The sequence below is a fragment of the Mobula hypostoma genome, chromosome 1 (assembly GCF_963921235.1).
Source record: "Mobula hypostoma chromosome 1, sMobHyp1.1, whole genome shotgun sequence".
Taxonomy (NCBI): domain Eukaryota; kingdom Metazoa; phylum Chordata; class Chondrichthyes; order Myliobatiformes; family Myliobatidae; genus Mobula; species Mobula hypostoma.
The window spans coordinates 193,233,407-193,260,743 of record NC_086097.1 but is presented as its reverse complement, the minus strand read 5'-3'; the positions used below and the strand labels follow the sequence as shown (position 1 = coordinate 193,260,743).

At 42.1% G+C, this 27,337-nt stretch overlaps 1 protein-coding gene across 15 annotated transcripts in view; it reads right to left on the bottom strand.

Moving 5' to 3' along the window:
• Window positions 1-496: 496 nt before the first annotated feature.
• Window positions 497-27,337, bottom strand: part of dlgap1a (discs, large (Drosophila) homolog-associated protein 1a) — an 890,995-nt gene continuing 864,154 nt past the window's right edge. For all 15 annotated transcript variants that reach the window (XM_063062219.1, XM_063062200.1, XM_063062175.1 and 12 more), the window contains 3 exons: window positions 9,930-10,021; window positions 9,503-9,655; window positions 497-3,011 (listed from right to left, as the gene is read on the bottom strand). In XM_063062219.1, the coding sequence (XP_062918289.1) occupies window positions 2,796-3,011; window positions 9,503-9,655; window positions 9,930-10,021 (461 nt within the window). In that variant the 3' untranslated portion in view covers window positions 497-2,795. The remainder of the gene's footprint in view (window positions 3,012-9,502; window positions 9,656-9,929; window positions 10,022-27,337) is intronic.

Sequence of the window (27,337 nt, the reverse complement as noted above, 5' to 3'; positions counted from 1 at the left end):
TTCGTGATTTAGGAAAGGGAAAAGTAATCAGCAACCTTCACTGCTGAAATGATGCACAGTGGCAACACTCCCTTTCTTGGCTGAGGACAATGCTGACATTTATTTTCAAAGCTCAGCTTGGAAAAATGCCCAATTAAGTGAGATACCAAAAATTCTTGCCACTATTGAAGCCGTTATAAAGGACGGATCACCAATTCATGCATCCATGGGGTCTCAGTACACAGATTATACAATATATCAGAATCCCTCATACCTTCCTGAGTGCTTTGATTGCTTTCCTCTGTCACTTATGTAAAAATATGTGTGGATGTCAGCAGGGGACTTGGTTGTCTTCCTTTTCTAATTAAATAACCCGACAATAATAAATGTCTAAAACAGGTCACTTATTGAAGGATTTAAGGACCGTATTCCTGCAGTATATCCCATCTGGAGTTTGTACTTTCAGAACATGCCATATTATTAGTTGGTAAAGAATTTCAGAGAACATATTGCACAGAGGTGTGATTTTAATTAAGTAGTTTTTTATATAATGGCAAACATTCAGTTATTTACATTATTTTATTAATTAAACTTTTTCAATGTACCAACTATTTTGAAATTTGAGTGGAATCCACTTTCTGGCTTATTCAGTAATTTGCTTTCTCTATTCAACATCCTTTCTATTAATTGGAAATACCCCTTACAGAGAAATCCTTCATGTCATTGATATGTTAAGGAATGCATATACATTTAAACAATAAATACAAATGAGGTAACAAAAATTAACAACTTTCAAATAAACAATATAGTATAATCTAGCATAATATTACAACATTCATATTAAAATATAACCAGTAACAGGTTACTTGATAGGAAGTTTTATTGGAACAAAATTTTCATAGTTTTCAATGAACAGCCAGTTGCCACCAGGTTTTAATCTACATTGCACAAATGATTTTTTTTTTCTTTTCACACTTGGTGGGAAGTAACATTATTCACAGTTATTAACTTTCACAAGCAGTCTATGTATTCCAGTAGAATAGTTCTACAGATACATACTTGTATAAAAAGGAATGCAGGGTGACATCCACATTTAGCCCCTTTCAGCTCTGGTGAATACAAAGGTGTGAGAGAGGGTAAAGCCTATTATCTAGGCCACAAGTCTGGAGAACAAACAAGTGCTCTCACTGTGTCAAAGACAAAGAAAGTACCGTTTCCAAATAAAATGCTTGGGTTTGCTTTCTGCTAAATTCACGGCAAAGGTTCACCACTGAAGAACATAGCCTTTGAAATTTCAAATTAATACCATGCACATTTAACAAATAATACTCAGTAAACTTTCTGTGGAAGCGAACAGCAGTGAGTATGGCGGACTGAGAAAAAATTTACTGCCTCAACAAATACATACATTTGCTTCATTAAAAGTAATTCATTTTCATCAGACATATTATAGGCACAGATTAATGCATTTTGGCAAATGCATCGGCAACCTAGGTCCCCAACTCATTTAGAATACAATATATACTGGAAAAAGGAAGCGCTCAGCTCACTGGTAAATTATGTGTACCTGATATCTTTACTACAGGACATCGTTAGACACATTTCAATCAAAAACATGTGCAAACAATAACAGTGAGTAAGAAGATTAGATATTGTGGATCAAAGGGAAATTGATAAAGGGTACAGCTATAAAAAATCAGACTTGTGAAAGTCAGATCCGTTTGTACAGCTTAGCATTTCCACAAAGAAATCCATAGCCCTTACCTACTGAATTTCATAAGCATCACAGTCTTGACTGGTTATACCTTTCAAAGGTTTGTGTATTCATTACATCACCCTAATGGTTCAATTAAAAATACATTGCTTTTCATTTTTCCAAATGTTTTTCTAAACTATTGTCTATTAAAACGTGGTAGTAAGAAACACTCCAGTGTCACCAATGAATTTGCATGGTAGCAGGTAGCACAAAGATTTGGAAGTCCCTTTCATTTACACTATCTCTGGTGTTGTCTGCAAGTATCACAGGTTTATCATTCCCACTTTCTAAGCTGTTTGACCAACTGCCTTAGCATAACGATGATTCACAAGACTCCTTTAAATTTTGCCATTAGCGAATTTAATTTACGTTTAATCCAACATTGCAACCCTTGAAAGTGAATGAATGCAAGTCTCTGAAGGTTATGCACTTCAATAGCAACACAATGCCAGTGGTTCTTGCCTTTTACACATGGAGCTGTTAGCATTTATATGTTTACGGCTGTCAAATTCCAATTACAAAAGTGAGTTGTTGAGAGTAATGCATTCCATCTATCCATCTATTTTGAAATAAACGACCATGATCCTAAGTCCTAACATCTAGATTAGGAAGACACCAACATCCTTTCATCATAATTGAAGTTTCTATTGCTGTGCACGTATGATTTTTATTTTTTCCCCATTCATTTACTTAAACTATTGTCAGTACTTGAAACGTTACTATATATGTGGATGAGTTAATGGAGCTAGAACACTGGAAAGGAGTTTCAAAAAGCAACTGCAAGAACAATTAGAGTGAAGCCATGCAAATGACATGGCAATTAGCAAATATTTTACGTAGCTAAACATTAATGGTAGAATATGCTAAAACTGTTTACAGATTTTTTAACCTGGGTTTATTAATATTGCCACACCTGCTCATAATTGTCCTGATTCTTAATGTTCTTCCAGAGGGTTAAAGTGATACAGACATTAGGATGTATCTCTAATGAAACTGTAACACGGATATGTTACAACCAGCTCTGTGATTTAAAGTTATCACCATTCCTCTGCAGTGCAGTTTATAGTCTGGTCTGGGCCTCTGGGATATAAATCTCAATACTGTCTGCACTCTCTGTGGCAGAATTCTGTCTTACTGATGCAGCCCGTTTGGCAGCCATTAGACGCTTCCGTGCTTCCTGCCTTTGTTTCTCTGTGGCATCAAGCGACTTTTCACGTTTCAGGGGTACCTGACCCTTTGGGGGCTTCTTTGGCACGGGAGGGGGAATCCTTTTCTCCTGCAGAAATAAATATATGAGTGATTTAGAAGCTTGTTTTTTTCAGATAGGTATGACAAAGCACAACTATGCTGTTGCATACAGTTAGCGGAAGCCCACTACACCTGGCAACATTGCTGCTGTAGTTTCATCCGGCAACATGTCAAATCAGTATCATAATTACTCAAACATCATAGAACAATAAACCACCCCAACTCATCACCGATTCACACAGCAATTATCCTGTACTCTGGTGTAATACATTACCCAGCTACACAGTGTCAACAGGATCTCTCTGGACAAGGAGGAAGAAGAGAAGTGGAATGTTCTTGTGATTTTGCTGGCTTGTATTCAACCTTGGGTTCTTGATTAAATCAGAAATGTTTTATATATAAGCAAACAAACCAGAATGTTACGGGATTGGACAATTTGTCTTGTTTTCTAATAATAATAAGGCTTATTGGCAGCTGTCTTGCTCAAGTCAGTGAATTGTAGATTAAAGTGCTTAGATGCTTGGGTACGTTATATGCGGGGGAAGAAGTGCTGTAACTGTAGCAGATGACAAATTAAATCGAATACACATTTGTGGAAAAGAGTCTTTGGCACAATTAGAAGAATAATCTCACATTTTACAAGCAATATACACAAATATTTTCAGATGATTGCCATATTGGTAGGGTTGGTTTTGCATGTAATGTAATTATTCAGTTTAAGTTTGCAGACTATAATCAGTGTGTGATACAGATATGAGGACAATGTTGTTAAACTGGTTTTGAAAGTTGCAGCTAATGCCATGTGTTTAAACCACAAGGAGATCACACCGTTGGCACTTAACTTGTCCCACCTTGACACACTCAACAGTGCTTAATCCAACTGAGTGTGATACCTGCTGTTTTAATTAGATGATTCCAGTTTAATAACCCAATGGTATGAGCTTCAGAAACCTCACTATATGATGTGCAATTGACTCAACAGGTCAGTCCAGGGTGAAATAGACCCCTCTTCAATCGTCAATGATATCTAGTATTCACCTAGCATGGTTTCCAACTGCCTTAGGAGCGCAGAACTGAGGCAACGACACAGGAAGTGTAATTTCAGTTTATTCTTTATGACAACTGGCCTCGTTGTGTTTGTGCAACTACACATCAATTAAGTAAAAGCACACACGTAAGAGATGGCTTTAACTGGTGTATTCACATTGCAGTGAGAGAGAGAGAGAAAGCGCAATGTGCATACATGGACAACAGATCAATATGCATGCATAGACAACAACCTATGTAGTGCTAAGGGGATTCATTGCTCCAAAAGAGATAGATCCATACATTACACTTCCTTCCCCTTTGGATTAATGCAACATCTCTACAGTATATGTGCAAAACATTCAATTTCTCTTTCATAAGCCATATTGCCAATAAACATGCTTCCACAATAACAGTTCATAACTAACTTCACTCTTCTAAAGATTCAGTCTTTTGGGTGGCACTCTGTTTCTCTCAGAATAGCTCCTCTGAACCTGTGGAATGGCATTAGGTTTGGCAGGTGTCTTGTCAAAGACAACATTCTTGGAGTTGGCTATCCTTGCATGGTGATGTCTAGACGTTTGACAATGTCAGGTCATTCCTTGTTTCTCTTTGTATTTCAGAATTCGTTACTGGCAATCGGTCCACCAATACCATGTGGAACAATTCCGGTGGGTCACAGTATGAAGACTTTTATTCTTCATTTGAGACAGTGTGACAAGCCATCAGCTTTGCTGTGTTGTTTGGTATCCTTGAACTGGATGTCACAATAATGGGCTCCTAGGAACAATGCGCAATGTTGTAACTGGGTAGCAGACATCACTGGAATTCCCTTCCCGGGATTCAAAATGGACACAAGGGGCTGGAGATCTGTCACTAGTTTAAACTTTTGTCTGTAGAGGTAGTGGTGGAACTTCTTTATTCCCCATACTAGACCAAGGGCCTCTTAGTCAATCTGTGTGTAGTTGCATTCTGTGCTCTTCAGTGATCTTAAAGCAAATGCAATCGGATGTTCAAACCCAGCTTTCATAATGTGTGACAAAACAGCACCAGTGCCATAAGGGGTCACATTGCATGCCTGTCTGATGGGCAGGGATGGGTCATAATGGGTGAGCAGTTCACTGGATGTTATTAGTATTTTTGTTTCCTTGAATGCGTTTTCACAACTTTTTGACCATTCCCAGTTTGTTCCTGTCTGCAACAGTGCATTCAATGGGTACAGCACTGTAGCAATGTTTGGGAGGAACTGGTGGTAGTAGTTTACAAGGCCCAAGGATGACCTGAGTTGTGACATATTTTCCAGTTTGGGTGCCTGTAGCACTGCTTAGGTCTTCTCTTGTGACTTATGTAAGCCGTGCTTGTCAATGATGGCCATAATATGAGGTTTCATTCTTGAACAACTCACATTTCTCTCTCTTTGCGCACAGACCATACTCATTCAACCTGGTAAGCACTTTATCAAGGTTCTGGAGGTGCTCTTCATCATTTCTGCCAGTCACAATGATGTCATCAAAGTAACATTGTGTTCCTGGGATATCTTGGAGCACTTGGTCCATTGCTCTTTGCTCAATTGCTGGAGCTGATGCATGCCAAAGGTGAGATGATTGTACTGGCACATTCCCTTATGAGTGTTGATTGTGAGGAACTTCCTGCTTGCCTCCTCAGTCTCCATATGCTTACAGACTTGCAATAAGTCAATCTTTGAATGCCTCCCTGCACCTGACAAAGATGCAAAAATGTCCTCTATTCATGGCAGGACATTCTGCACAGTATGCAGCACTGGGCTGATGATCACTTTGAAATCCCCACAAACACAAAAGAATCTGGCTTTCCCTTTCTTGATCACTGGGACAATGGGCAGGACCCAATTGCTCCACTCAACCTTGGAGAGAATTCCAGATGCCTCCAAGCTCTGAAGTTTACCATCCACTTTAGGGCATAGTGTGTAAGGTACTGGACGTGCTTTATGGAATCTTGGTGTTGCTGCTTCATCCAGTTTAATTCTGGCCTTTTTTGCCTTTGAGTTTACCAATCACCTTCTCAAACACCTTCTCATTAGTCGGTCTCTGATTAGTGCTACCACTTGGGCTGCAGTTGCCTATTGATGTCACACTGAGAGCTTTGAATGCGTGCCACTCTAGTTGGATTTTTCTCAACCATTCATGTCCAAAAAGTGCCGGCCCTCCACTTTTCAATACATAAAGCTTAAACTGCTGTGTTTGGCCTCCATACTTCACTTTCACTTTCAGCTTGCCTTTGGGAGACACTTTTTCCCCTGTGTAGGTCGTTAGCATCACTGAGGTCTTCTCTAATGGTATCCTAGAAAACTGTCTGTTGTAGTCAGCGTCTGAAATTATAGAGAAAGCTGACACTGTATCCAGCTCCACTTTCAGTTAGACTAGACACATTTATTATAATCCTTCTGCTTCAGTAATACTATGCAGTTCTAGGCATGACAGCTCACCTTTATCATACTCTCTGTTGCCTGTTTCAGATTTGGTCAGTTCATGCATTTGCTTAGTTTTGTGTGTAAAACTTTTCATGGGGTGGTTTTTCTCTTTGATTGTGCTCTTTGTCTGTCTTGCACACTCCCTCTATGTGACCTTGTCTGTGATACTTTCTGCAAACTTACTTCAATGGTTGGTAAGTTAATGGAGAAGATCCTGAGAGACAGGATTTATGAACATTTAGAGAGGCATAATATGATTAGGAATAGTCAGCAGGTTGAAGGCAGGTTGTGCCTTACAAGCCTGATTGAATTTTTTGAGGATGTGACTAAACACATTGATGAAAGTAGAGCAGTAGATGTAGTGGATATGGATTTCAGCAAAGCATTTGATAAGGTGCCCCATGCAAGGCTTATTGAGAAAGTAAGGAGGCATGGGTTCCAAGGGGACATTGCTCCGTGGATCCAGAACTGGCTTGCACACAGAAGGGAAAGAGTGGTTGTAGATGGGTTATATTCTGCATGGAGGTCAGTGACCAGTGGTGTGCATCTGTTCTGGGACCCCTACTCTTCATGAATTTTATAAATGACCTGGATGAGGAAGTGGAGGGATGGGTTAGTAAATTTGCTGCTGACACAAAGGTTGGGGGTGTTGAGGGTAGTGTGGAGGGCTATCAGAGGTTACAGCGGGACATCGATAGGATGCAAACCAAGGCTGAGAAGTGGCAGACGGAGTTCAACCCAGGTAGGTGTGAGGTGGTTCATTTTGGTAGGTCAAATATGATGGCAAAATATAGTATTAATGATGAAACTCTTGGCAGCATGGAGGATCAGAGGGATCTTAGAGTCTGAGTCCATAGGAAACGCAAAGCTGCTACGCAGGTTGACTCTGTGGTTAAGAAGGCATATGGTGCATTGGCCTTCATCAACTGTGGGATTGAGTTCAAGAGCTGAGAGGTAATGTTACAGCTACATAGGACCCTGGTCAGACCCCACTTGGAGTACTGTGCTCAGTTCTGGTCACCTCACTACAGGAAGGATGTGAAAACTATAGAAAGGGTGCAGAGGAGATTTACAAGGATGATGCCTGGATTGGTGAGCATGCCTTATGAGAATAGGCTGAGTGAACTTGGCCTTTTCTTCTTGAAGTGACAGAGGATGAGAGGCATTGATCGTGTGGATAGTCAGAGGCTTTTTCCCAGGGCTGAAATGGCTAATGTGAGAGGACACGGTTTTAAGGTGCTTGGAAGTAGGTACAGAGGAGATGTTGGGGTAAGTTTTTTTACGCAGAGAGTAGTGAGTGTATGGAATGGGCTGCCAGCAATGGTGGTGGAAGTGGATACAATAGGGTCTTTTAAGAGGTTCCTGGATAGGTACATGAAGCTTAGAAAAATAGAGGGCTATGGGTAACCTGAGGTAATTTCTAAAGTAAGTAGATGTTCGGTACATCATTGTGGGTTGAAGGGCTTGTATCATGCTGTAAGTTTTCTGTGCTTTTATGTTTCTAAACTCTTTCTTTGAACCAACAGTCATTTGCATCATGGGAGGATTTGCAACATCGATGACATTTTTGACTTTTTATACCATTCAGGGGCATTTTGTGCATTTCACATTCTAAACTCTTTTTCTGTAGTACTGCTGCATCCTTTGCTGCAGTCTCTAACGATATTGCCATGGTCAATGCCTGTTCTAAGGTTCGGTCTCTTTCTGCCAGTAGCCTCTTTTGAGGGCTTTGACTATGCATGCCACATACAAGTCTTTCCCTTAATGCATCAGAGAGTCCATCTTTAAAGTCACAGTACTGGGAAAGTTTTCACAGTTCTGCAATGTATTCAGAAATGCTTTCATCCTTTGACTCTTTCCTTTTGTAAAATCTAAATATCTCAGCTATTACCAGTGGTTTAGGACTCAAGTGATTTTGTAAAATTGTAACAATCTTTGTCGAATGTCTTATTTGCTGATTTTTCAGGTGTCACTAAGTTGTGTAAGAGACTGTACATTCTAACACCCATCAAGCTAAGAAGCACGAGGGCTTTCTTTTACTCATCCTCATTGTTCGTGTTACAATACATTTCAACCCTCTCAATGTATGATGCACAGCCTTCATGAGCACAATCAAATTCATCAACTTTCCTGACTAAAGCCCTTGATCAATATCATCATGTCCTCTTTCAACACAGGAGAATTCTGAGAGGAAGCTAATGTTGTTCAATTATTCAAGAAGGGAAATAGGGATAATCCTGGAAACTTAAGACCAGTGAGTATCATGCCAGTGGTAGGGAAGTTACTAGAGTGGATTCTTAGGAATAGGACTTATGAGCAATTTGAAAACCATAGCCTGATTAGGGACAGTCAGCATGGCTTTATACAAGGCAAGTTGTTCTTAGTAACTTGATTGAGTTTTTTTGTGGAGCTGATGAAGGTGATTGATATAGGTAGAGCCATGGATGTTGTCTACATAGACTTTAGTAAGATGTACGAAACGATCTCTCAATGAACGATGCCTTAGGAATGCAGCGTTCATTATTAAGGACCTCCAGCACCCGGGGCATGCCTTTTCTCAATGTTACCATCAGGTAGGAGATACAGAAGTCTGAAGGCACACACTCAGTGATTCAGGAACAGCTTCTTCCCCTCTGCCATCCAATTTCTATATAGATATTGAACCCATAAACACTACCTCACTACTTTTTTATTTCTGTTATTTTGCACTTCTTATTTTAACTTAACTATTATATATATATATACACACACACACTTAAAGTAACTCAGTTTTTTTGCTCTATATTTATTTATTGTGTATTTCATTGTACTGCTGCCATAAAGTTAACAAATTTCACAACATATGCCGATGATATTAAACCTGATTCTGGTGAAGACACTTGAGGTGTATTGAATCTCATGGAATTATTGGGCAGAGAGCTTGCTATTATTTTCACCATGGTTTCTACTAAAAACTCCACACAATGAAGCCACCCCAAAAAACTACACATCTTGAACAATACTGCAAATGAGAGAGTTGCATTGTTTTTGTACTACTGGGATACCTTCTTTTCAGGAAGTTCCACCTGCTTCCAACTGTTTGCCTTCAGTTGATGCAGCTCATCAAATTTCATACTGACATTTTCAATTGACAACTGTAGCATATCCCAAAATCCTGCCAAGTCTTGGGAGGTCAGTCGAGGACATGCATTTGGATTCTGAGAAGAACAGGAAAAGAACGTGTAAGCTTTGCACTTTTTGTCTTCTTCTAGGAACACACACACACAGATGTATGCACTTTTATGGTTAGTAGATCCTTTGTTTGTCAAGTTCTGCAATTTTTGTTAAAATACTTAAGTAAAGCACTTCAAAACCAGAATAGTAAACTATTTGAGTATGTTAGTCGCTGTGAATACAAGCTAGTAGTCTCATGGTTACAGTGACTCAGCGAAAAGATGAGAAGGAATGCAGAATAAAGCAATATTCACATACCATATTTTCTTCACACAGTCCACTGAACTGTTGGAACTTCTGGGACATCAGGAGCTGAGCACTTCCAACTGCACTTCGGATTTTCCCCAGAACTACAGTAAAGCAATGGGCAGAGTAAGTGATGTTCAATGGACTCCAAATAAATGATATTACATCATAAACTTGTTTTTAATATATAAACAATTGATGCATGATGTTCCTCTGATATGACAATATGAAAACTCACATTTAATTAAATAATTAAATGCTTTGGATTGCTAAAATGTATTGAAGTAAAATTAAATACATCATTCTAATACTAATTTTCAGGGTATCTAAATTCAATTATATTTTCCGTTAAATAAATATTCAAAGAGCTTGTGTGTGCTGGAAACTTTTTTATAAAAATGAATGTGATTCCAAATAGGTTCTCTTCTAATATTTGTATATCTGGGCACTTGTAATACTACTGTGACACTGTGATTTCCTTTGGGATCAAAAGCTATCTATCTATCTATCTTTTGGTTGTTTTAGCTGGGGGTGGTACTGGGGATAAGTCCGCACTGCGTATTCAATGCTCCCAATGGCGTGCATCTCAAATCGCCTCTAACAACCAAATCCAGCTCCTGGCCTTCGCATGTTACTTAACTACTAAACCCAGCAGAACCATTTCTACAGACAGAGAAAATTTCAAAATTCAAAGTAAATTTTATTATTTAAATACATAAATGTCACCAAATACAACCCTGAGTTTTATTTTTCTTGTGGGCATACTCAATAAGTCTATAGAATAATAGCCATAACAGAACAAACAAAAGACCACCACACTAGGGCGTTGAACCACAGTGTAGAAGACAACAAACTGTGCAAATACAAAAAGAAGAAATAATAATGATAATAATAAATGAGCAATAAATATCGAGAACATGAGATGAAGAGTCCTTGAAAATGAGTCCATTGGCTGTGGGAACATTACAATGATGGGGCAAGTGATGTTGCGTGAAGTTATCCCCTTTGGTTCAAGAGCCTGATGGTTGAGGGGTATTAACTGTTCCTGAGCCTGGTGGTGTGAGTCGTGAAGCTCTTGTCCCTTTCTCCTGATTGCAGCAGTGAGAAGAGAGCATGTTCTGGGCGGTGGGGGTCCCTAATGATGGATACTGCTTTCCTGCAACAGCATTTCATGTAGATGTGCTCAATGGTGGAGAGGGCTTTACCCGTGATGGACTGGGCCATATCCACTACATTTTGTAGGATTTTCCATTTAAGGGCATTGGTGTTTGCATACAAGGCTGTGATGCAACCAGTCAACTATGACACGGCTGTTGCCGCTGTTGGTGTCTGCCATTCCTTTGATTTATCAGCTGTGTGGAGAGGGAGAGCCTGCTACGTGGGCCAACAGCTTACACTCCATATTGCACTTCCTTGGCTTGCTTATCATGTGGACAGCTGGGATGCACCATCCATTGTTGACTCCAACCGGCTGAAGGGGTTGATTCCAAATAAGCAGAAGCAAAATCTCAGGCAAATACTAACTTCAATCCTATCTTCACTCCGACAACAACGATTGGCCAGTAATCAGGAACAACTAATTTTCCTTCCACATATCAGGAAGATCCTGAGATCAAGTGGAATTCCTGTACTCCAGCCTTAACTGTAATCCACTGACAATCAGGATTTCTTCTACTAACCAGCTCTGCTACTTGCTGGATAAAATTTCTGAATAATGTGTTTTTCTTTAACTAGTTATTGAGAAAATGTGCAAGGACCAAAGATCATGTGGCTATATGCATCAAGTAATTCCACCACCGAGTTCAAGGGAGGTCATAGAAAATATGTCCCTCTGTAAATGAGGCATTTAGTCGTTTCAGCAAGTGGCAAAAATATAACATTAGGTAGTTCTAGGTGTGGATAGCGAGAATGGTTCTTCCTATAGATCACTCAGGCACTGCGAGAATTTCAGTGCCGCTCCATACTGGTTAAGGTCCTGTGCTTGAGGTAAGATTGTCAATGGTTCTACTTCTGGAATGTACTTTTGCCTGTCATAAGCTTTGGAAAAAGAAAATAGTTCCTTGTGGTTAATCCTGGGTGATTGGTTAAATCGTTGGGCTACATAGATCTTGGACACACATATCAATTTCTGCTGGAAGATTACCACTATAATCAAAGATACCCTCTGAAATTTGCCAGTCTTCCAGTGCAAGGCACTGGTGATGATGAATAGTTTGGACTATCACAATCCAAGGTCCAGGATTACTTGCTAAAGGATGCATTGAAGTCCAGTGCAGTGCTGTGAAGCCTATACAAAGTAAGGCTGGTTTAAGGCCTTCTTACCACTGGAACCTAGAAACTTTCAGACAATTCAAGGAATGAGTAAAGGAAACTGATGTCATGATGAAGTAATGTAAATAATTTGAAATTGTTTGTACATAGAAGGGCAGCACATAACTCTGCTTAACTACACATATTTTCACTCATTATTTACAAATACAGTTTTTAAAAGAATCTATAATTGGTAAAAGAATTTGGCTTGATTCACCCCTAAGACTTGTGATTCCAGAAAGAAGGATAACAGCTAGACTAAGATGAAGAGCTAATTTCTCTATATTCCATTACATCTTCACTGTCAGAACAGAAATGTTCAAGAAATTCACACGAAACAAGAGGCGACTTCGTGACATCTGGTGAGAGCTCTCCATCAGAATGGAAAACGGGAAGAAGCACAGTGAGTTGGATTCTCCCCAATTTCATCTTGATTGAATGATGCCCTATTTCCTGGTAGGTTTCAAGTTTCCAGGCTGTGCACAAGCACATGACATAATGGTTAACATGCCTTATTTAAGAAGCCAATTCAAAAATAGAATGCGGAGAAGCCCGTCAGCAAGGCCTGCACCCAAATTCAATGACTCTTCCTTGGATTATTGCTGGGTACCATTAAGATTTGGAATATCATATCCTTCTTAGCAATAGGAGGCAGTAGCATAGCAGATGGATGATGTAGGAGGCCATTCGGCCCACTGATTTAGTGCTATTTGAAAGAGTTCTATCCAGCCAACTGCACTTTGAGCACACGGTCCACTGATCTGCAAGTCTTTTCAAGTACACGTTTAAGACAGTTTGCAGGTTCCGACATGTTCCTTTCCTGAGAATTTTCACAATCCAAATTTTTCAGAAATGAACAAAAGCATTGTGTGGAAGAGGATCACAGAAACAGCTGTGATGGGAGAGTGAGCAGGCAAGGGAAAGGGAGCTGCCAGGCTGTCTTATTGACTCAGTGAGTGTCTCTGCCCAGTGCTTCCAGATCTGGTTGGATCAACCCAGTCCCCAACTGTTGTGGCTTGTGTGGGATGGTGGGGGAAGATAAAGCATGAGGAAATGCTGTTCTCATCCTGTCTCATCCTGTTAATGATGCAGCTCTATAAAACTCTGGTTAGGCCACACTTGGAGTACTGTGTTCAGTTCTGGTCACCTCACTATAGGACGGATGTGGAAGCATTGGAAAGGGTACAGAGGAGATTTACCAGGATGCTGCCTGGTTTAGAGAGTATGCATTATGATCAGAGTTTAAGGGAGCTAGGGCTTTACTCTTTGGAGAGAAGGAGGATGAGAGGAGACATGATAGAGGTGTACAAGATAATAAGAGGAATAGATAGAGTGGATAGCCAGCGCCTCTTCCCCGGGGCACCACTGCTCAATACAAGAGGACATGGCTTTAAGGTAAGGGGTGGGAAGTTCAAAGGGGATATTAGAGGAAGGTTTTTTACTCAGAGAGTGGTTGGTGCGTGGAATGCACTGCCTGAGTCAGTGGTGGAGGCAGATACACTAGTGAAGTTTAAGAGACTACTAGACAGGTATATGGAGGAATTTAAGATGGGGGCTTATATGGGAGGCAGGGTTTGAGGGTCGGCACAACATTGTGGGCTGAAGGGCCTGTACTGTGCTGTACTATTCTATGTTCTATGTTCTATATTCTATTTTTGCACAGGCTGGAGTTTCTGGCATTGAAATGGGCTGTGGTGGACAAGCTGAGTGACTATCTCTACAGTGCCAAGTTTGAGGGAGGGCAGAGAACAATCTCCTTACTTATATCCTGGATCCCATGGACGATCGGTGGTTGGCAGTGTTGTCTGCCTATGATTTCAGCCTGAAGTACCGGCCGGGAAGCAGGAACATTGATGCTGATGCCTTGTCCCGATGGGCGCATGAAGGGCTGGACAGGGACGAAGAGTGGGAGAGTATTCCTGCCTGGAGGGGTGAAAGCCATGTGCCAGTTTGCCATCATGGTGAAGGCGGATGGAAAGCAAGGGCAGGATCGAATAGTAGATCAATTAGGATGACGACATTCCACCAGTTTACTGTAACCTGACTGCTCTGAAGTCAAACCAATTACCAGAATTGAGTTCTGGGAAAGTGAGCAGCTGCTCAGCGAGATGATCTGGGCATTGGTACCGTTTGGTCAGCGGTTGAAAAGGGAGACATGGCTCAGGCAGAGAAGACGAAACACGCTGGGGTGCTTCCATTACTGAGGGAGTGGCCCAGGTTGGAGTTGAGGAACCAGATCTTCTACCGGGTCATGTCACCTCAGGACTGACCTTGGGATTCCCAGCTGGTTCTGCCCGAGAAATATTGGAGGATTGTGTTGAAGTCACTTCATGATGATTCTGGACACTTGGGGGTTGAAAAGGCCTATGAATTTCTTGCAGATCGGTTTTACTGGCCCTGAATGAAGCCAGAGGTCGAAGAGTACTGCGAGTCGTGCATTCGACGCTTATGGAGGAAGACGTTGCCTACGAGGGCAGCTCCCTTAAACCACTTGCAGAGTGCAGAGCTCCTGAACCTGGTGTGTATAGATTTCCTGTCAATAGAGCCAGATGCCGGCAGCATGGCGAATGTCTTAGTCATCACGGATCACTACACCAGATACGCACAAGCTTTCCCTACCAAGGGTCAGAGGGCGTCCATGGTGGCCAAAATGTTGTGGGAGAGGTATTTCATTTATTATGGTCTCCCCAGGCAGATACATAGTGATCAGGGATGGGATTTCGAGAGTAGACTCATCCATGAGTTACTGAGCATGCTTGGAGTTGAGAAGTCGAGGACTACCCCTTATCACCCACAGCCCAAGGGGTTTAATTGTACCTTGCTAGACATGTTCGGAACCTTGGAGATCAGCAAGAAGAGCAGGTGGAGTCAACATATTGGACATCTGGTCCACTGTTACAACTGTATCTGAAATGAAGCTACTGGGTATTTGCCATATAATCTGATGTTTGGGCGTGAGACAAAGTTGCCCATTGACCTTTGTTTTTGGGAATGACCCACCACTGAAGGCTCGTCTGAAGTATGTGTTTGATATGAGAAGGAAGCTGAAAAAAGCTTATGAATTAGCTGAGGTTGCGGCTGCCAAGCAGAATCAAGGAAATAAGAGGAGGTATGATCAAAAGGTTAGGTTCTCCCAACTCATGCCAGGAGACCAAGTCCTCATAAGGAATTTGGGGCTACCTGGGAAGCATAAGTTGGCTGACTGCTGGGTGGCTACACCCTATGTGGTGGAAAATCAGATGCCAAACATACCAGTTTCCCGGGTGAAACCAAAGGATGGGAATGGGCCTGTCAAGATTCTCCATTGGAACCACCTGTTAACCTGGGGTCAAGAAGTGCAGGTAGACCCACAGCCTGGCCTGGAGCCTACGCCTTGTAAAAGGACTCTGCGGCAATGCAGGGAGACTGCAGGGCCAACAGCAGGGAAGATTAGACCAACCCCCACACTTGAGAGGGACACTGATTCAGAGGATGAGGACATGGAGGTGTGGTATATGCTGCCTTTAGCTAACTCCCCACTAATTGAGGAAGTTCTCCCAACCCTTCTCACGCTGAGTCAGGTGAAATCGAGCGGGCTATTGGTGGACAGCCTGTGTTGCAGCGACACCCTGCAAGGGATGAAGTGGGGCTTAGCCAAGGGACAGAGAGGTCAGAGTTGCAGGTGGGCATGTGATAGGCCAGGGGAGGCCTTGCTAGGTAGTTCAGAAGCATCCCCAGTAGTGTCAGAACATGAAGAGGTAGATGAGGGGGATATGGAGGTCTCAGAAAATTAGGAGCCCACTGGATAGGCTGGCCAATGTAGCACCGGGGGAACAGAGTGTGGCCCCTACCGTCGTGGGGAGCTATGTCACTGCCTTTTACACCTGAGTTGGACTTTGCGCTTTGCAGGAAGTGTTGGCGAATTATCTCAAAGTCATGAGGACATGACTAAATTTGGTAGGGACAGAGTGTAACACTCTGTAATGTTTCACTGCTATTATAATGGTTTCTTTGTAGCAGCAGTGTTTGGGTTAAGACTAGAGTTAACCGGGACTTTGGAATGTGAGCCATCCAATGAGAGGGGTGTTGTTTCTTTCTTGTGTGTCTGAGAGGAGGTATTTGTGATAAAGGGGAGATGATGAGAGAAGATGTGAGAGGGGAGAGCTGGTAGACCGCAGGACAGAGTGGACTTGGAGTGAGGGTCTGTGAGTCGAAGACGCTCGGAGGAAATCGATGGGAAATTCAAGGACAGAAAACCGTGAGCTCCAACATGCGCAATAGACTGTTTCATTAAAATGGGCTCTTTCTCTGTTCGTTTTCTGTACTAACCCTGTATTCATATTAAGAATTATAAAGCTCAATCGTTTAATTGAATATGGTGTGCTGTCTGGTCTTTCATGGTACTCAGTTGTAACAGGGGAACACATCACACAGCATCCACAGAAATGAGATTTCATCAGTTTGGTGGGGGCGTTGACTGTTTTCCCCTAGACTAAGGCAGCCCATCGAACCTGGGGGTTACACTACTATTTCTAACAATAAGTCTCTGCATCATCTTCAGATCAGTCACACCTTTCACTTATGTAGAACTCAAGCTGTGCTCCGAGTAGCATTTTATACAGTTCTATCATTACTTCCTTGTTATTTTCAATGCCTCAGGCTAAAATAGGACAACAGTCTGTGTTGTTTATAACTAACTTGCTTGACCTGCTATCTGATTTTTGCATGCATACATTCCAAGGTTTTTTTGTTCCTGCACACCACTCAATATCATCCAATTTATTACTATTTCCCTTGATTGTTCCAACTCTTGAAATGTATTACTTTACACTTCCCTTACCATTTATTGACCAATTTGACAAGATAATCTATATGTTCTTGTAGTCTAAAGCTTTCTTGTCCTTGCTGGACCATATGGCCAATTTTAGCACCATCTTCAAATGTTTTAAGATGGATGAGGCTGTTAGGTTGAGAAAGACCATAAGATTCAAAGTTCATAGTAAATTTATTATCAAAGTGCATATATGTCACCACGCACAACCTAGAGATTCATTTTCCTGTGGGCCTTATGAATAAATCTATTATAGAATAATAACCATAATAGAATCAATGGAAGACTGCACCAACTTGGGCATTCAACCAGTGTGCAAAAGACAACAACACAAAATACTCTGCAGGTGAGTGTTGCAAAAGACAACAAGTTGTGCAAATAAAGAAAAGCAAGAGACAAAAATAATAAATAGGTATGCAATAAATAACGAGAAGATGAGATGAAGAGTCCTTGAAAGTGAGTCTAGGCTATGGGAATATTTCAATGATGGGGCAAGTGAAACTGGTGGAGTTTTCCCCTTTGATCCCAGAGGGACTACTCCTGAGTCCCTCTTCCTGATGGCAGCAGTGAGTGGTGGTGATCCCTGATGATGGATGCTGCGCAAGGCATAAGTGTGGGTGATGGCGCTGAATGGTGTGATTACTGTTGGGTGCATTTGAGGTGGGGTCAGAAGATCCAAATGACCTGCAATTAAAGAACTTGTAGGGATCCAGTCCACGGATGATTCAAAGTATTGGGCACAAGTATGCATAGGCAGGCCACCTTTATGATAAAGCTAAGACACCTGCTCTATTTGCAGAAGAGGCATTTACTTTTTATTTCATACCACATGCCTCTGTGCAAAAACGTGCCATTCACATGGAGGATTCAAGCACAATTTTTAGTGCAATTAAGAACAGTCCAGTAATTACTCCACTGTATATCGGAATCAGGTTTTCAATAAATTCTACCGCACAAAAACAAAATGCTAATATAATAAATTCCTAGGGCCTTATTATTTGGGACTCTTGTGGTTATGATTACCCTTCTGGCGACATGTTCCTAAAAAGCAAGTATCAATCAACATTGGTTGATGCCTCAGTGAAAGCAATAGATGGGTTCTAATGGTATACTGGAGTTAATTAGCAATAGATGGGCTCTAATAGTGCACTGGAGTTAATTAGCCATGTTTCAGAAAAGGGTCATGTGGGTGTTCTTCTCATGTGATCAGAAAGACAGGTTAAAATTGTGGACATCAAGATCAGTGTCGGATAGCAGTAGGGGAGTCTCACCAGCAATTTTAACATTTGTAACAAGCATTCCTTCTGTGACTGTAATTGCTATTTCATGTTATACAGCATAAATCTTCACCATTTCATGTGCTAGAAATACAGGTTAGATACGTGTCTTTATATCCCCACTCATCTTTACTCTATGAAGCATTAAGCAAAACAAAATCATTTGTTCTCATTAGGCTGAAAAGAACAACCTGCAGCTCTCCCAGAGCAGTGAGCTTTCCCATTATTTAGAGAGTCACAGAGAACATCTGGTCTTATATGAAGTGACTGAATCAACGGTTAAAAATTTGCAGCTGCTACTTAATTGTAGTGATAGCATAAATTAATGTCTTCGTTTCTGGCTGGTATTGAAGGAATACTGATGAAAACATTACAAATCTTATTGAATTCGGATAGGATGTTGTTCTGCTGTGGCCTTCAATGGAACTCTTATCATACAAACTGATACAGCTGGTTGACCTAGGCAAATCTAGAGTAGATATGGGGACAACTCAGGAATGCAAGCTAAAAATTTGTACCCCACGATAGGAAACATCCTCTCCAAACCATTCTATATAGGCCTTTCAATATTTGATAGGTTTCAATTAGATTCTTCTAATCTCTAGTGAGTACAGGCCCTGAACCATCAAACACTTCTCATATGTTAACCCTTTTATTCCTGGGATCATTGCTGTGAACCTCCTCTAGATCCGCAACAATGCCAGCAGATCTTTTTTTAGATAAGGGGACAAAAGCTGCTCACAATACTTTAAAGTGTGGTCTGACCAATACCTTTTAGAGCCTCACCATTACATCCTTGCTTTTATATTCTAGTCCTCTCAAAATGAACAATAACATTGCACTTGCATTCCTTACCACTGATTCAAACTGCAAATTAACCTTTAGGGAACCCTGCACAAGGACTCCCAAGTTCCTTTGATTTTTTAATTTTCTCCCCATTTAAAAATAGTCTATGCCTTTATTCCTTCTACCAATGTGCATAACCATATTCTTCCCTACACTATATTCCATCTGCCACTTCCTTGCCCATTCTCCCGATCTGTTCCAGTCCTTCTGCAGACTCTTTGCTTTCTCACCACTACCTGCCCCACCTCTCTGCATATTATCCACAAATCTGGCCACAAAGCTATCAATTCTGTCACCAAATCATTGACATATAACGTGAAAAGAAGTGGCCCCAACATCGATTCCTGCAGAACACCACTAGTTACTGGTAGCCAACCAGAAAAAGCTCCCTTTATTTCCACTGTTTGCCTCCTACCAGAGGGCCAATCTTCTATCCATGCAATTATCTTTACTGTAATAGAATGGGCTCTTATCTGGTTTGGAAGCCTCATATGCGGCCCCTTGTCAAATACCTTCTGAAAATCCAAGTAAACAATATCCACTGACTCTCCTTTGTTTATTCTGTCTGTTATTTCCTCAAAGAATTCCAACACATTTGTCAGTCAAGATTTCTCCTTAAAGGAAACCATGCTAAACCAATCCTGTGTCTTCCAAATTACTTTCAGAAACTTCAGCCATAGCTGCACTACAGTCTTTATAGCTAGTGCCCCCTTCCAATCAACTTTGGCCCCTCCTCTCTCATTGTTTTATTGTTTTTTGTACTCCACTAATGTGTTAAACTTTAGCTTCTTTCTCTCTCAAACACCAGGGTGAATTTTATCAAATTATGTTCACTGGCTCCTAAGCGTACCTTTACACTGAGCTCCCTATTCACTTATCTTGTAAACTTTATGGTTATCATTTTCTTCAAAAAACTTACCAGCTTATTCCTTGCAAGCTACTGTCCCAACAGTACGATTTTCTTCCTCTGTAAGTTTAAAATCTCCCATTTATGTACTAGCTTTAATATGTGAAAGCTTCTCAATGTGCTTCTTCAGAGGTGTCAAATAAAACTGGATGCTTAACTCATAAATGAGATGACCAAAAGCTTGTTCTAAGATTTTAGAACCATAGAACAATACAGCACAGAAACAGGCCATTCGGTCCTTCTAATCTGTGCCTGAACTTTATTCCACTAGCCCCATTGACCTGCACCCAGTCCATAACCCTCCAGACCTCTTCCATCAATATATCTATCCAATTTGTTCTTAAAACTTAAGAGTGAGCCCGCATTTACCACATCAGATGGCAGCTCGTCGCACACTCCCACCACCCTGGGTGAAGAAGTTCCTCCTAATGTCCCCCCTAAATCTTTCCCCTTTCACCCTAAAGCCATGTCCTCTCATGTTTATCTCTCCTATTCTAAGTGGACAGAGCCTACTCACATAGAACATAGAACATAGAAAAGTACAGCACATTACAGGCCCTTCGGCCCACAATGTTGTGCCGACCCTCAAACCCTGCCTCCTATATAACGCCCCACCTTAAATTCCTCCATATACCTGTCTAGTAGTCTCTTAAACTTCACGAGTGTATCTGCTTCCACCACTGACTCAGGCAGTGTATTCCACGCACCAACCACTCTCTGAGTAAAAAACCTTCCTCTAATATCCCCCTTGAACTTCACACCCCTTACCTTAAAGCCATGTCCTCTTGTATTGAGCAGTAGTGCCCTGGGGAAGAGGCGCTGGCTATCCACTCTATCAATTCCTCTTATTATTTTGTACACCTCTATCACATCTCCTTTCATCCTCCTTCTCTCCAAAGAGTAAAGCCCTAGCTCCCTTAATCTCTGATCATAATGCATACTCTCCAAACCAGGCAGCATCCTGGTAAATCTCCTCTGCACCCTTTCCAATGCTTCCACATCCTTCCTATAGTGAGGTGACCAGAACTGGACACAGTACCTCAATTGTGGCCTAACCAGAGTTTTATAGAGCTGCATCATTACATCGCGACTCTTAAACTTTATCCCTCAAGTTATAGAAACATAGAAACATAGAAAATAGGTGCAGGAGTAGGCCATTCGGCCCTTCGAGCCTGCACCGCCATTCAGTATGATCATGGCTGATCATCTAACTCAGAATCCTGCACCAGCCTTCCCTCCATATCCCCTGATCCCTTTAGCCCCAAGAGCCATATCTAATTCCCTCTTAAATATAGCCAATGAACTGGCCTCAACTGTTTCCTGTGGCCGAGAATTCCACAGATTCACCACTCTCTGTGTGAAGAAGTTTTTCCTAATCTCGGTCCTAAAAGACCTCCCCGAGATTAGGAAAAACTTCTTCACACAGAGAGTGGTCCTTCCTATAAGCTTTCTTACCTACCCTATCTACCTGTGAGGCAACTTTCAGGGATCTGTGGACATGTACCCCCAAATCCCTCTGCTCCTCCACACTCCCAAGTATCCTGCCAGTTACTTTGTACTCTGCCTTGGAGTTTGTCCTTCCAAAGTGTACCACCTCACACTTCTCCGGGTTGAACTCCATCTGCCACTTCTCAGCCCACTTCTGCATCCATACAATGTCTCCCTGCAATCTTTGACAATCCTCTACAAGATCTATGACACCATCAACCTCTGTGTCATCTGCAAACTTGTCAACCCACCCCTCTACCCCTACATCCAGGTCGCTAATAAAAATCACGGAAAGTAGAGGTCCCAGAACAGATCCTTGTGCGACATCACTAGTCACAATCCTCCAATCTGAATGTACTCCCTCCACTATGACCCTCTGCTTTCTACAGGCAAACCAATTCTGAATCCACCTGGCCAAACTTCCCTGGATCCCATGCCTTCTGACTTTCTGAATAAGCCTACCGTGTGGAACCTTGTCAAAAGTCTTACTAAAATCTATATAGATCACATCCACTGCATTACCCTCATCAATATGCCTGGCCACCTCCTCAAAGAACTCTATCAGGCTTGTTAGACACGATCTGCCCTTCACAAAGCCATGCTGACTGTCCCTGATCAGACCATGATTCTCCAAATGCCTATAGGTCCTATCTCTAAGAATCTTTTCCAACAGCTTTCCCACCACAGACGTAAGGCTCACCAGGCTATAATTACCCGGACTATCCCTACTACCTTTTTTGAACAAGGGGACAACATTCGCCTCCCTCCAACCCTCCGGTACCATTCCCGTGGACAACGAGGACATAAAGATCCCAGCCAGAGGTTCAGCAATCTCTTCCCTCGCCTCATGGAGCAGCCTGGGGAATATTCCATCAGGCCCCGGGGACTTATCCATCCTAATGTATTTTAACAACTCCAACACCTCCTCTCCCTTAATATCAACATGCTCCAGAACATCAACCTTACTCATATAGTCCTCACCATCATCAAGTTCCCTCTCATTGCTGAATAGCGAAGAGAAGTATTCATTGAGGACCTCGCTCACTTCCATAGCCTCCAGGCACATCTTCCCACCTTTATCTCTAATCGGTCCTACCTTCACTCCTGTCATCCTTTTGTTCTTCACATAATTGAAGATTGCCTCGGGGTTTTCCTTTACCCTACTCGCCAAGGCCTTCTCATGTCCCCTTCTTGCTCTTCTCAGCCCCTTCTTAAGCTCCTTTCTTGCTTCCCTATATTCCTCAATAGACCCATCTGATCCTTGCTTCCTAAACCTCATGTATGCTGCCTTCTTCCACCTGACTAGATTTTCCACCTCACTTGTCACCCATGGTTCCTTCACCCTACCATTCTTTATCTTCCTCACCGGGACAAATTTATCCCTAACATCCTGCAAGAGATCTCTAAACATCGACCGCATATCCATAGTACATTTCCCTGCAAAAACATCATCCCAATTCACACCCGCAAGTTCTAGCCTTATAGCCTCATAATTTGCCCCTCCCCAATTAAAAATTTTCCCGTCCTCTATGATTCTATCCTTTTCCATGATAATGCTTAAGGCCAGGGAGCAGTGGTCACTGTCACCCAGATGCTCACCCACTGAGGGATCTGTGACCTGACCCGGTTCATTATCTAGTACTAGATCTAGTATGGCATTCCCCCTAGTCGGCCTATCCACATACTGTGACAGGAATCTGTCCTGAACACACTTGACAAACTCTGCCCCATCTAAACCCTTACTCTGTCTACATTTACTCTGTCTATACCCCTCATTTTTTTGAAAACCCCTATCAAATCTCCCCTCATTCTTCTACGTTCCAAGTAATAAAGTCCTAACCTGTTCAATCTTTCCCTGTAACTCAACTCCTGAAGACCTGGCAAATATCCTAGTAAATCTTCTCTGCACTCTTTCAATTTTTCTGATATCCTTGCTATAGTTAGGTGACCAGAACTGCACACAATATTCCAAGTTTGGCCTCATCAATGTCTTATACAACCTTGCCATAACATCCCAACTCCTATACTCAATACTTTATACTTTGTACTTCAATTTCTGCAACTTATTTTGATCCTGTGCAGTAGCCCCGTGCACCACCCCCCATACCAGGCAGTGATGCAGCCAGTCAGAATGCTCTCCAAGGTACATTTGTAGAAGTTTGAATGTTTTAGTTGACAAACCAAATTCCCTCAAACTCCTAATGAAATATAGCCGCTGTCTAGCCTTCTCTGTAGCTGCATCAATATGTTGCATCCAGGTTAGGTCCTCAGAGATATTGACACTCAGGAACTTGCTCACTCTCTCCATTTCTGATCCCTCTATGAGGGCTTGTTTGTGTTACCTCGTCTTACCCTTCCTGAAGTCCACAATCAGCTCTTTGCTCTTGCTGATGTTGCGAGCAAGGTTGTTGCTGTGACACCACTCAACTAACTGGTATATCTCGCTCCTCTATGCCCTTTCATCACCATCTGAAATTCTGTCAATAATGGTTGTATCACGAAATAGCAAATTTATAGATGCTTTTTGAGCTATGCTGAGCCACACAGTCATGGCGCTAGAGAGGGTAGAGCAGTGGGCTAAGCACACATCCCTGTGGAGTGCCAGTGTTGACTGTCAGCGAGGTGGAGATGTTATTTCTGATCCACGTTGATCGTAATCTTCCAGTTAGGAAGTTGAGGAGCCACTTGCAGAGGGAGGTACAGATGTCCAGATTCTGTAGCTTTTTGATCAAGGCTGTAGGAATGATGGTGTTAAATGCTGAGCTATAGACAATAAACAGCACCCTGCCATACGTATTTGCATTGTCCAGGTGATCCAAGGCCACGCGGAGAGCCACTGGGAATGTGTCTGCTGTAGACCTATTGTAGCGATAGGCAAATTGCAGTGGGATCAGGTCCTTGCTGAGGCAGGAGTCGATTCTAGCCACGACCAACCTCTCAAAGTATTTCATCATGGTAGATGTGAAAGCTACCGGATGATAGTGGTTCAGCCTGCTCACCCTGCTCTTCTTGGCACTGGTATAATTTTTGCGCTTTTGAAGCAGGTGGGAACTTCCAACTGCAGCACTGAGAGACTGAAAATGTCTTTGAATACTGCCCCCAGTTGGTTGGCACAAGTTTTCAGAGCCTTACCAGATACTTCCATCCGGTCCTGCTGCCTTGTGAGGATTCACCCTCTTGAAAGCAGCCTGACGTCAGCCTCCGAAACAGAGGTCACGGGGTCATTGGATGCAGCAGGGATACTCATAGCTGTGGTTTTATTCTCCCTTTCAAAGCAACCATAAAAGGCATTGAGCTCATCTGGTAGTGAAGCATCGCTGCCATTCATGATGCTCGGTTTTGCTGTGTAGGAAGTAAAGTCCTGCAAACCCTGCCAGAGTTGACGTATATCTGATGTCACTGCCAACCCCTCCTAGAATTGTTCCCTGGCTCTTGAAATAGTCCTCCACAAGTCATACCTGGTTTTCTTGTATGGACCTGGATCATCATCATCGCCATCATCAGGTGCCATGCCCAGTTTGAGCTTTGACTGCCATGGCCCACACACTCCTGTATTGGGTCAAGTGGATCAATTCATTGGTATTCACTTCCAGTTCTTTGGCTGCTGTCTCCATCATCACTTGTCCTTGTCTTCCTCTTGCATTCTTCCCTTCAATCTTTCCCATAATTACCGTGCATTCTAACTCCTCTTTCCTAATCACATGTCCAATGAAGTTACGTTGCCTTTTCGTGGTGTCATACATTATTCCTCTTTTTGTGTTTGCTCTGTTCATGACATCCTCATTAGATATTCGTTTCATCCATAATATTCTTTGCATCCTCCTCAAGAACCATATCCCTGCTGCTTCAGTTTGTTTCCTCACGTTACTAGATATTGTCCAATATTCTGAGCCATTTTTTACAGAAGATTTTACAGAATATCTCAACTAGATCGCAGAATTAGAGAGAGAGTTTGGGATATAGGGACTGAATTCTATGGCTTAGGGTAATCGTAGCTGAAAGCATGGCTGTCATTGAGTGATGTTCAGGAGGCTAGAACTTGAAAGTACAGATATATTCATGGTAAAAAGGCTGAAATGGGGAGCTGTCCTACAGCGAGGGATGTGAGAACAGGGATGAGCAGTTGATTAAACAACTGCAGAAGCAGAGCTGCGGCCAGTATGTTGTGAGAATCACAACATGGAAACATGAGTTTAAAGGACGTTTTTACGAAGTGTAAAAGGGAGAGGTCGACCAGGGTGAGTTGGATTATAAAGTCTGCATGTCACAAAAGCAGAAACATTCTGAATCCTGCACAGTGACAATCACAATGCACAAGGTTACATATTTGCTATATGTTCAGGCAACAGAAACCCTTGTGGTTACACCAACTCTTCATTGAGATTTGTTATCTTTACTGTGATCTGATTGGGAGAAGGCACGCAGCACTACCAGCAAAATCCTCATCCAATATAAAACTGCCATTGAATACACAGGAAATACAACACTGGTACTGTACAACTTCTTCTAGAACCTGTCCTATGTTGATCAGAGATAAGTGGTGAAAAACTGTGTGATGTCTGTAAAGACACATTAATTTCATACTGTGTGGTTTATTCAAAGGTCAGCTAGTAATTGACCTTTGAAACAGCTTTAAAATGTGAAATCTCAATGTGCTGGCTTTCAATCAGCTACTAGAGAAGGTCAGTCTTCTCACAGAAGGGTGGAGAGGGTTAGATTGTCAATTAGATGGAATAGTTGAGAGATGTGACCTAGTAATCATGAGGTGTGGTTAGAGAGGCTTAGACTAGGAATTGAGTGGAAGCACGGTAGGTGGGTGTGTACAGTGGTGAGGACAATCAGGATTTGTGACACAGAAATCTGCCACCTTTACCCAGTTAGGTCTATAACATGACTCAAATACGCAACAATCTCTTCAATACTTAACCACTTTCTGAAATGGTGAAGCATTCTATTCAACTGTATCACGATCAATACTTTAAAATGGAATATGAGTAAAATCCTACCACCTAACATGGACCGAAGCACAAGACTCACAGTCACTTCTGGTCCTGTGGATATTGCAATTTCCTTACAAACATCTGGTGATCGCTGCCTATATTAGAAGCTAACAGACAGTGACAGAAAAAGTGCTGTGCAGGCAGACAATAACATGCAAGGCCGTAATGAGGTCGAGTCCGTCTATCATACCAGTCATATACCAGCAGGATAGGAGACGTCTTCGATTTGGGTTTTTGTACTTTCTGCCCAATGGAAGAGGGGAGAAGAGGGAATGTCCAGGATGGGTGAGGTTTTTGTTTATGTTTGCTGCCTTACCAAGGCAGCAACAAATGCAGACATGGACTCTTTGGAGGGGCGACTGATTTCTGTGATATGCTGAGCTAGTACATCCACAATTCTCTGCAGTTTTGTGCTGTCTTGGGCAGAGCAGTTGCCATACCCACATATGATGTACCCACATAGGATGCTTTTGATAGTGCATTTATTAAAAATGGTGGTTAAAGGGAGACGTCAAACTTATTTAACCGGCTGAGGAAGTAGAGGCGCAGACATGGTTTCTTGGTCTTGGGTCTATGCGGTTGGACTAGGACAGGCTGCTGGTGATGTTCACTCCAAGGAACATGAAGCTCTCAACCCTCTTGACCTCAGCACCATTAGAGCACGTACACCACCACCACCACCCCCCTTCCTGTAGTTAGGGACCAGCTCTTTTGTTTTACTGACACAGAGGGAAAGGTTGTTGTCTATACATTATGACACCAGACACTTTCTTTCACTCTCT